At 39.0% G+C, this 11,352-nt stretch overlaps 2 protein-coding genes across 8 annotated transcripts in view; both read left to right on the top strand.

Moving 5' to 3' along the window:
* Positions 1 to 249: 249 nt before the first annotated feature.
* Positions 250 to 3,023, top strand: LOC107273599 (small glutamine-rich tetratricopeptide repeat-containing protein alpha). 3 transcript variants are annotated; one of them, XM_015751969.2, is made up of 4 exons: positions 250 to 405; positions 976 to 1,317; positions 1,464 to 1,943; positions 2,020 to 3,023. In XM_015751969.2, the coding sequence occupies exons 2-4, from the start codon at positions 998 to 1,000 to the stop codon at positions 2,129 to 2,131; spliced, it is 912 nt and encodes a 303-aa protein (XP_015607455.1). In that variant the 5' UTR covers positions 250 to 405; positions 976 to 997; the 3' UTR covers positions 2,132 to 3,023. The 3 variants fall into 3 exon arrangements, with proteins under 3 accessions (XP_015607455.1, XP_015607456.1, XP_015607457.1); XM_015751970.2 differs by having other exon boundaries at positions 254 to 446; XM_015751971.2 differs by lacking the exon at positions 250 to 405 and adding an exon at positions 664 to 685.
* Positions 3,024 to 3,749: 726 nt separating this feature from the next.
* LOC107273603 (ras-like GTP-binding protein Rho1) overlaps positions 3,750 to 11,352 on the top strand; it is a 23,281-nt gene continuing 15,678 nt past the window's right edge. The window contains exons 1-6 of one of the 5 annotated variants that reach the window (XM_025090976.1): positions 3,750 to 3,894; positions 4,218 to 4,325; positions 6,192 to 6,274; positions 9,260 to 9,420; positions 9,596 to 9,979; positions 10,094 to 10,651. In XM_025090976.1, coding sequence (XP_024946744.1) covers positions 6,217 to 6,274; positions 9,260 to 9,420; positions 9,596 to 9,979; positions 10,094 to 10,132 — 642 coding nt within the window. In that variant the 5' untranslated portion in view covers positions 3,750 to 3,894; positions 4,218 to 4,325; positions 6,192 to 6,216 and the 3' untranslated portion in view covers positions 10,133 to 10,651. The other 4 variants (XM_015751978.2, XR_003061592.1, XM_015751976.1 and 1 more) reach the window with 4 other exon arrangements.

Here is an 11,352-nt window from a genome sequence, read left to right as displayed (position 1 = left end):
ACAAACATTATTTTTTAAAACTATTTATACCTGAGTGCGATTCTTGCACCTCCCACCAATTGAAGGAAACTCATTGTAAATTATATCAATTTGTACAATCCATTCCACATTGTACAAATCATCACTTTCACCTACAGAGATATCCCGAAAATTTGTTCATGAAACAATTCAACCCCGCTATGTTTAAATTTTTTTTTATAGCCATTATAGTCAACTTCAGTAGCCAGAAATATCATCAGGAAAGCTTTTAAGTAATTCCGGGCGCTACGATCGTTTCGTAAAGTCTTGAGGTGGCGACTGGTTCTTTTTCGTAAAAACAAATCTCGCAATTTTGACTAATCATTACAATCATCGTCTGTCTTTTAGTCGCACGTATTCACTTTATCTTGAAGAATAACATCGAAGGTTTGTTTCTAATTGAAATTGCCTTTCTGCATTTTTTCTCTGTAAGTGTTTTTGCGGCTGTCACATATGCATGTGGTGCGGACACTTTAAAACCGATATACATATTAACCCACGGAAACATTGCCCTTTATCGTTCTAAGTTTTTCCTGGCAAACATCCATTTTGTGTTATTTTTTATTGAAAACTATGTTTTTAAATCGTTATACTGTAACTTTATTTTCTAAGTTTCCATGACATTGCGCAGATCATCTTACAGATGCCCACGTATTTTTGTGGTTAGGTTAGTGCAGGATGAATCGTCATGTAGACACGACACTACATTTGTTTCAATCTCTCAGTTAATATAAATTTTTATTGAAATTGTATATAATTTCATGTAATATTAATGCTAATGGATTGTCACTATCTTTGTTCTATTACCTATTTGTGGTTAGGATAATTTGTATGCATCGTAAACTTCTATACGTTTGTGTCATCTTTATTGTTCTGTGTAACAACTACAAGCATTGTATCTTAAAGAATACATTTTGATATTAGTATAGATTGTTCTTAATGATTTTACATTCACAGGAATATCTAACATAAGGAAAAAATGGCTGTCAAGGGACTGGTTGCATCCATTGTTCAATTTCTAACTCAGCAATTAGAAGATGGTGACTTAACAGCAGATTCTCGTGAGAGTCTGGAGGTTGCAATTCAATGTCTGGAAAGTGCTTATAACGTGCAGGCATCAGATGCGCCAGCAAACTTGAATTTGCACGATGTGTATAAAGCAGCTATAGACAGTGCAAAACCTAATTTAGGTCCAGTGGCTAGTCCAGAGGCAAAAGCCGAGGCAGAAAGACTCAAGAATGAGGGTAATGCTCTCATTAGAGCAGAAAAGTATCATGAAGCTCTTGTGAATTATACCAAGTAAGTAATCATTGTGTTAGGTTGATTGTAAGTAGAGGTGAACCAAATAATTTGATTACCTTCCTATTCCTTATATAACTTTTGTATCCAGAATAACCTTAGGAGATGTACTAACTCAAAATTCAGGTGAATTTCTGTTTACCCAGAGCGATCCAGTTGGATGGACACAATGCTGTGTACTACTGTAACCGAGCAGCAGTTCACTCTAAGATCGGAAATCCTCAACAAGTAATCAAAGACTGTCAAACCGCACTTTCAATTGATCCCTCATATAGCAAAGCTTATGGACGTTTGGGTCTAGCTTACTCCAGTCTGGAGAGACATAAGGAAGCTAAAGAGAGTTACCAAAAGGCATTAGAATTGGAGCCAGACAATGAGAGCTATAAGATCAATTTACAGCTTGCTGAAGAAAAATTAGCTCAACAAGGAGTCAGCAACATGGGTCTTGGTGCTAGTAATACAGCACCAGGATTACCTGGCATGGACCTCAGTTCGCTCTTAAGCAATCCAGCTCTAATGAACATGGCACGTCAAATGCTTTCTGATCCTACCATGCAAAATATGATGAGCAATCTAATGAGAGGAAATAATGAACAAGGAGGACGTATGGATGCCCTTATTGAGGCGTAAGTATTAAAATTCATCGTGCATTCTACGTCTTTACGATAAGGAACATCCTGTTAATGCCTTGATTATTTGCAGTGGACAACAATTAGCACAACAAATGCAGAGTGCCAATCCTGAATTAATTGATTCACTGCGACGTCAAATGGGTGGTAATCCTAATGACCCAGAGCCACCCCAGAAAAATTGAACGGAATATGACTTCCCAGATACCCGCGGGTTATGTCAGATATTCTGTAACGAAGACAATGCACGATAGGATTCCACTAAAATATTGAATTTTTCAGTGGTAACAATCGTTTTCCATAAACACTTCCTAAATCACATAGTCAAGATCATTAATTCTGTCTTGCCGCTATCGTTACCCGACCTTCGCCTCATTCCCCCCCCCTCCACATATATTATCTTTACAGTATAAAGAATCTTATAATTTAGATTAAGCAAAGTGCAAGCCTTTTCAAGAAGTATATCTGTGTAAAAATCTTATGGATTAAGTTTATGATCAAGGCCCTTTGATCTTGCAATATTATAAAGTACATCTAAAAATCATTCCTCCAGTTAAATGCCATGATTCGGGATAATTTATCAATCCAAAAGAAAACTTACGCATATATGTATAACAGAAAATGCTGTATTCATAAGCAATTCCGGCAATATTAGAAAAAGTGTTGAGAGGCTTTATGAAGGCCTAAGGATACATGCTTAATCAGTGTTATCATCTATTATTGTAAATCACGTAAAAGCTGGGCAAGCATCTTAAATTCAGCATAATTCATCTTACTAGTACTCGACACTTTTTCTACTATAGTATTTGCAGGAATGCAGAGAAAAATTATTCATGGTTGTTAAGTTACAAAGCATTATGAGAGACACATCAGTGAAGGAATTACAATTGTATAAATGAGAACCGTCGTAGTAATTAATATAGAATACACGAACTATGTCGGGAGTCTGGGTAAAAAAATGGATTCAAGATACAAGGCCCTGGGACTCGATTTTCCTATAATGATCTCTCGTACCTAGGGTTTGTATTTTTCATTTCATAAAATTGGGATAAATAAATATCTCTCGTTTTACCAGAACTACAGTTTATCGTAAAAAACTAAAGAGAAAAAAAATCCCATGTCAAAACTTTTCTCCAGCGTGTCCTGACGAATAGCAGCAGGAAATAAAGTTCGTTGATTCCTGACATGCGTCATCCTATGACATCATTTGCGTAGAGCGAATGTTTTTCTCAACGTGCGTACACTCAGCTGCAACCGTAACTGAGGTCATCATCCAATACGTACCGAATACGGAACCAAAGCATCAATGATTCCTTGTAAATAAACCACAACTTGTGGTCCAACGAGATGACATCATTGGGAAATACAATAATATCATCTATAAGATCTTAAAGATTAGAAAAGAAGAATGAGGCGGCAAAGGATTAACCAAGACGTAGAAAGTCTAAGCGAAGAAAGTTAGTGAAGCCAGGACAAATATATTTTCCAATCTTATCGCTGACGCCTATGAGCTGCTTTTTTTCTGTCTGCATGTCAGCTTTGCGTATACGATTTCGTGGAATTGAAGAGGCGTTGTTATTTCTAATTACTACGAGGAATAAGAATGGACTCTTGTTTATGAATAAAACCCACTCAGGTTGGCTAGTCAGGCCAATTTTTTCATGGCAAGAATATCGTTTTATGCAGAATAGTAAGCATCTAGTTGCGTGCTAATAGCTTAGTTACCGGTGGCGCTACGCAACGGGACATTACAACATTATTTACATATTTTTCCAACCCCTTTCCGTACCAAATACACACGGGAATGGTGCGTGCGCAAAGCTTCTTCATAGACTGTGACGTGACGTTGGTGGTACATGATTCGCCGGATTCGGAAGACCGATCAGGAACGTGAAAGAGTGGTAACTAGTGTCGCCCTTTACGGACTGCCCCATAATATATAAATTAGGTAACTATTAACAATTGTTAAAAAAATAATATTAAATTGTATCGGAAAATAGTTATACACGACTCATGTCTTCTGCGCATTGAATACTGGTTATGGGACGAATACATTTTATTCAAAATTCGATTGAGACCGTTATGAAAATGTTTTTAGAAATTATTTTAATTACTTGTACTGTTTGTGAAAATAACGTTGTTATTTTGTATACTTGAACAGAGAGGAGGAAAGAGGTATAGTTTTATTGGTGTAATATATACATTGTAGGACTTTATAATGTTGCTGATGACAGTGAAATTAATACATGGTCTTGTGTGACTTTATTACAGTCCTGGTACTGGCGCCCCCACCTATGCGCTTCCCGCAACACTCAACAGATTGAGGTGTGGCCACAGAGGGCAGCCATTTTCTTGACTATCTGTCGCATAAGATTTCAGGTAAATACGCAATTATATTCTAAGTAAGGCTGGCTGGAGTAGTGCGAGGGTGTGCTGTGTCGTGTGGTCCCGTATTCTGCGCGCGACGCGTGCCGGTTTGCCAAGCCGGGTGCAGGAAAGTTCGTAGCGTGAGAGCGTCGAAAAGCTCTGTCCGAGAAGGAGCAGCGAGCGAGTGGCCTGTGGGTTGCGCGAAACTTCAGCATCTCCGTGCCAAAAGCAGCTAATTCGCCGCCATAAACGGCAGGCTTGACCTCTCGTATTGCCGATTGGTATGACTCACGAGGTTCAACGCGCTAAGAGGCTTTAGTTCTGTAAGTAAATCGTCCCCGAGGATTCCGGAACCCTGCGTCGCCATCCTATACCGCACCCCCAGCGCCATCCTTCTACTTTTTCTCTCACGCGGCAATGCACTGTCCGTACATATCTTCATAAAATTTCTGTTTCGCAAGCTGTACTCTCGTTTTGAAAAACTAAAGTTTTCCCGTACGCCTTCTTTTACGGTACGGATTCATTTTGTGCTCATCACTTTTACGTGAATAGTGTCCTGTCACTGCGTCAACAACTATCACATCAAGTTTCCTGCCACGAGCTTCTAGCGACTCATTTTGTGCATCTGGACTATTTCCAATGTGAATTGTCTTGTGCAGGTTACAGATTGTAATTCTTATTATTGTACCGATGGTCTGGAGATTGAGAATTTATTGACTTAAAAATATGTACTGTCGAGTCTTGATAACTTAACGTATCCGTGTGTGTATCCGTGTCTAGGACTGTGTTTCACAAGAGACACAGTAAATATTTTTCTTGAAGAGTTTTTTTCCCCTTATTGATACTCTTTTTATGATTGAAATATTATTCTTACATGGATTCAGTGATTAATTATTTCTGTTAAAAATATGAATTCTTTAGATATTTTCTTGCAAAGGTTTTTGGACTGTAGATTTATTGCTATTGTCGTTGCTCATATCTCAAGCTTATCAATCTAAAGTCTCACTTTGTATCTTATGTGGGTGAATCAGTATTGATTTCACTATGTGACCAATACAATAAGCCAATGTTATTTATGACAACGTCATGAATTCTTCTTCGTAACTGTTTGCTACATCACCTGTGTGCCATTACAATTTTGTACCTATAGTTTTGAGATACAATCAATTGGTTAATCTTTAGCCATATTGCAATGTATTTATTCATGAGATATCACTTTTCCAATTTATATTATAAATATTAATGTCAATGTAATTGTATTCACATTGTCTAAATCATTCATCTATCATAATTGTACACATTATCCAAAAAAGCATGTTTTATAAATCGCGTTGTCCCCTTCTGTTTTATGCATGACAATTTCAATAATTATATTCTATATCAACAGCATAAGGTATAGTCTTCTGATTTTACAAAACAGTATATTACCTTAATAATTATATTAAAACATTGAATAATTTTACAAGTTCTCAGTTAACAGTTTTTCTATATTTCAAACGAGATTTGATCATTGACTAATTCAAGACAATACCTTATGTTACTACGTGTTTGCTGTACTATAGTCAACAAATTTTGACAGAAGAAAATAACATGCAGCCATTATATGTTAAATTTCCATCTAACCCCCTTAAGATTCAGGGCAATCAGTTCGCACAAATATCATTACATATGCCAATTTAAATTTAATTTTTGACACTAAAAGCAGTCAAGGTGAAGAGCGAGACTGACAGTCCCAAAAGTGCATTCGACAGAAATGATACATAGTTCTGTAGACTTATATGTAACTTTACTTAGACATTAATTAAGTTTTGTGTGGTATTTGAATTGATCACGCAGCTCGTTATCCATTCTAACATATAAAATGTCCACTTAAAACAGAGACGCAGAAAGAAAGACTAAAAACATGGGATGCATTGTGGGCCGAAGCCTCGGTCCAGACGATACGGGGTACCCTGGATCAGGTACGACCCAGTCCATATCCTTTAAAGCTTCAGCCCTCGTAGGTCGCTTAATCAAGAGTATTTAAGTAGAGAAAAAGTTAAAAATTCAAAGCAGAAATTCTCTCACCAACTTACGGTACAGTTTATTCTTAAGTAATTTGTGAGAGCGCACGCACTAGATTATCAACGAAATGGAGCCGATGTAACTATACGATGACAACAATTTTATTAATGACACCAGCAAATGTATTAACAATGATAACTCTCAAAGAGCAAGTAGTAGCAACGCGTTTCGAATAATTAAGTAAAATCTCCCATTAGTCCAGTCGAGTGACGTCCTGTAGAAAATTTCTTGGAGGTTAGCTTTACTTCATAATGTAAGTGCTGCCAGTAGCATCGTTATCATCATTATCGTCATCTTGCTCTTAAAACGAAAGCTAAGGTCACGCGAAAGTCATAGCCAAAATGTAAAGAGCACTTTTTTCGCGCACGCTCCCCTATTAATCAAAATTTATTTTTTGATCGTACGAGGGTTATGCGCACTTCCAAATGTCCATCCCCAAACCTCACCCAGATACGATTTACCTCCATTACTTTTCCCATGATTTATTCCCGCAGGACTGCCGCTTCTTAAGCTTCATCCACACGCTTTGTAAAAGCCATATTACTACACCAAGCAAGGCGTAACTACCTCGTGCAAAGTATCAACCACTTCGCTATCCTGGAGGTGTCTCAATTATCCTATCCCGACGTCATTCTCCCTCCACCTGGACAATCCTCCTCGGCAAGGAAACCTACCTGTGGACTTTCGCTCATCCTTGCCCACTACCTCCTTCACTCTCGATTCTCGGGACACTTTATTCTCGGCGGCCAACGACGATTGCCTTGGCTCACATGCCATCGCGGCAAAGACTCGCGTGCTCCTAGTTACGTTATTTTTGGATGTGTTCCGCGGGGGCTACGATACTTCTCGTCGATCACCATAAAATTCAACAATCTCACCAAGCCTTTGGCACTCAGCTCCAAATCTTATTCCTTGTGGTATCTTATCTCAGGGAATGGGAACTCCGCCTTTATACGCATCCATCCACGTATACGCTCCTGTATACGCGAGTGTATGAACGTATAGAGACGTCTCCTCTGCACCATCAATGTTGTTTGGAAAATTAAGGAGATTTTTAAGCTAGATAGTAATTGCACCATACTATACATTAGTTTTGAAATTTCAAGATTTTATCTTTTGCTTTGTCCCTCAACGAGAAGTATCTATGCGTTCACTGTCAAGATTAGAGCTACTCAATGTCACTGTATTCTTTATTGTTATATCTGTATCGTTGCCTTGAAACGTATACCCATGATTTATTATATTTTTTCATAAATACTTTTCATGGATACGAAATTTATATTGGGGATCAGTCCCTCTGGGATCGCGCTGTTGGGTTTGCTAGACTTTTCAATTATTTCTTTCTAATAATAATCACTGTACGAAAGACGCTTTCGGTAGAAATAGACGCGCCTTCGAGATTTCTTACGATTCACGGTTAGTTTATCGTTCTGCGTTATATTCTAGTCGAATAAGCGCACGTCCGTGGCAAAAGGTAAGCTAGACGGAATATTTGGCAACTAACCAAAAGTCGAGAAAACTTTCGATCGTCTAATAGGAACTTAGACGTTTTACTCTCTAACTCGGTGATACTAGGTTAATTTTGCAGTGCCTCGTGGCGTGCGACGTGTTCTTATTGTTTCGTAGCTTTGATCTTCTCAAAACGATTCTTGGTAATTAACTGGGCTGAAACGATTCGCGATAAGCGAGTATCTGTGAAACGTTTATCTTTTACTTCTTTTTTTTTTCCTAGTAAGGAAAGCGCAAACACGTTTCAAAGAGCGTCAGGTTTCCTTCTCTCGATGCTCGAGTGTGTATTTTTATCTGCAAGTATCTGACAAAGGCAGACTTTGATAGGCGTCAGGCCGATTTTAACGAGAATTTTATAATGTGCAACTAGGTAGTAGTACGGTCGTCGCAATAATTGCCTGAGATAAATATTGTCTAAAACATTTGTTAACAGACCCTTTAGAGTAGATAGAAATTTGTCGGCGTGTAACGCAACTGTTATGAAACTATATCCCAGCCCTTCCTCGCTTCGTGAATTCTAACCCTTTTTTTAATCCACGTTTCCCTCATCTGTGTAGCTTTTCGATATTAATTGATCGAGTTAGCTCGCAAGCAGGATACTTGTGACCTTTATATCAGCTCGGTATTTTTGTTTCATTTACTTTCATGAAAATCTATATGGTATACACGCTGATCGGTCAGTGGAGCGTGGACCATTTCTTTGTTTTCTCTCTCCTTGTTCAGTTGAGATTTTTTCGCGTCAAAAGGGGAAAACAAATTTGAGGGCTTGCGATAACGTCCGTTTATTATGGGCACTAAAATGTGACGGGAGAAAATTATTTTAAAAACACGGTGCGGTATAGTTCAATCGATAGGATACTTGCACGTTATTCCATTAATTATAATGAGCACCAGTACAGCACACAAAGCCAATCAATCGGATGTTACATACATATATATATATAAAATATCTTAGTTTAAAGTATATACACACTTTTCATCATTATATTAGAGTACAAGAGACACGGTAGCATATCAGAGTGTTTATGGTGTACTGCATTAGATTAACACATCGACAAGGTGGGAAAGTGCTTGGCGCTTTTTGTGTCTTGCGACGCTTTAGTTTTTTGCACGGTTTTTTTTCTTTTCTTTTTTTTTTGTCTTTTATTTTGGATGGAGGACGGGGGAGTTTGCGGAGAACGAAGAGACGAGTTTGAAATAGGGAAAAAAATAAAAAGACGTCTCGGAGGAGATCGTGATAGGTCGAGGAAAACAGTGCACAGTTTGTAATATAAGCATTGGGAATGTGGGAAGCGTGTAAAAAGCGCATCGAGCCGGTTAATTATCCGCAGGGTGTATTAAAAGTAACACGACGTAATTCCTCTTTCCTTCAGGATTCATGGCGGCCATAAGGAAAAAATTGGTGATCGTGGGCGACGGTGCCTGCGGTAAAACGTGCCTGCTGATTGTCTTCAGTAAGGATCAATTTCCCGAGGTGTATGTGCCCACGGTATTCGAGAATTACGTAGCGGACATCGAGGTCGATGGAAAACAGGTAAGCCTTTGTTATGAAGAAGAAGAAAAAAAAAAAGAAAACCCGATAACGTTATATTCTAAGAAAAAAAAGAAAAAAGAAAGTAGCCAGCATGGACTCGTTCTCGCGCTCAAAGTTAATAGCGAATGTCTTTACGAGTGTGAATAATACAACGTATCATTCGTTACTTCGACAGGTGGAACTGGCCCTGTGGGACACAGCTGGGCAGGAGGACTACGACAGGTTGCGTCCACTGTCCTATCCGGACACGGACGTTATCCTGATGTGCTTCTCGATCGACAGTCCCGATTCCCTGGAGAACATTCCCGAGAAGTGGACCCCGGAGGTGAAGCACTTCTGTCCCAACGTGCCCATAATCCTCGTGGGAAACAAAAAAGACCTGCGCAACGATCCCACCACGATCAAGGAGCTCGGTAAGATGAAGCAGGAGCCGGTAAAGCCGGAGGAGGGCCGAGCAATGGCGGAGAAAATAAATGCCTTCGCCTACCTCGAATGCTCCGCCAAGAGCAAGGAGGGCGTTCGAGAAGTATTTGAAACGGCGACCAGAGCCGCGCTACAAGTGAGTACAAGCAATTGTTATTACATCTGGTGTCTCTGCGCGTACGAATAGCCTGGAGGTCGAGGCAACGAATCGTATGCGAGTATTGAAATGCCATTAATTGTTCTCTCGCAGGTGAAGAAGAAGAAGAAGGGAAGGTGTAGGCTGCTTTAAGGTGTATTATGCCGCGCGGGTCCGAATCGAGTAACATGGAATTGCGGAGCTAGCTGCACCCGACGCTAGTCGTGATGCCGGAGGCCCCAGCATAAACCAAAATAACATCTTATCTTTAATTATTTTACATAGTAAACAAAAAAAACAACAGAACAAGAGCCAACACTGAATAGATAGAGAGTGAGAGAGAGAGAGAGAGAGAGAGAGAGAGAGAGAGAGAGAGAGAGAGAATGGAAAAAAAAAGTAACGGGATAAATATGCAACGCGATCCGTCGTCGGGCGACGAAGACGTTCCGAAAAACATTGACGAGAATCAGTATATACAGTTATACAGACACGTACATATATGCACACACACACACACACACAACAACAACAACAACACACAAATTAAAGAAAAAGGAAAAAAAAAGAAGGAAACACAAAGATCCATATATTCTAATAATTACTCGATTGTATTTTTCAAAGTTAACGAATTGTGCTTCAAGTTCGAGCAATTAAAAATTGTCATACCAACAATTTATATAATTACGATACATAATTATCTTTATCATTGTAGTAATTATTATTATTACTATTATTATTATTATATTACTATTATATTATTATTATTATTATTATTATTATTATTATATTATTATTATTACGATTAATACTACCACACGTTCTACATTCTTTTTAATTATAGTTGTTCTTTGTTTCGGTAATAAACAGATTCATAGGTAGAGGACGGAGGGTCGAGTCGTGGAAAGAGAGAGAGAGAGAAAGAGAGAGTGAAAGTCTGTGTGCTTTATAGCGTGCAAATGTTTGAGCGACCGAATGAAAGTGCGCGCGCGCGTTTTTGTGTGTCTGTGTCTGTGTGTGTGTGTCTGAAAGAGAGATAGTGGTGGTGCTGGGTACGTATGTGTGTATTATGTACGTGGGCGCGCGTGAATAAAACGCTCGACGGATAATGCAGTGGGGTGGGAAGAGGGCGGAGAGGGAAAGGAAAAATTTTTTTCGTTTAAATATGTAATACGCAATGCAGAGTCGTGAAGATTTTTATCGCATCGTTAAAAACTGATAAGGTTTTGGGAGAGTGAGAGAAGGAGATAGGTGGGAGAAACAATTTTTTGCGCGGAATGAGAACCCGTACGGGGAATCACCTGTTGCGTCATTAATTAAAAACGTGCGAAACGTCGTGACACGTGTGGGGAGGAGGGGGGGGGGGGCAAGGAGAA

Source organism: Cephus cinctus, unplaced genomic scaffold (assembly GCF_000341935.2).
Source record: "Cephus cinctus unplaced genomic scaffold, Ccin1 Ccin1_scaffold1762, whole genome shotgun sequence".
NCBI classification, from domain to species: domain Eukaryota; kingdom Metazoa; phylum Arthropoda; class Insecta; order Hymenoptera; family Cephidae; genus Cephus; species Cephus cinctus.
This window is presented reverse-complemented; position numbering and strand designations above follow the sequence as displayed.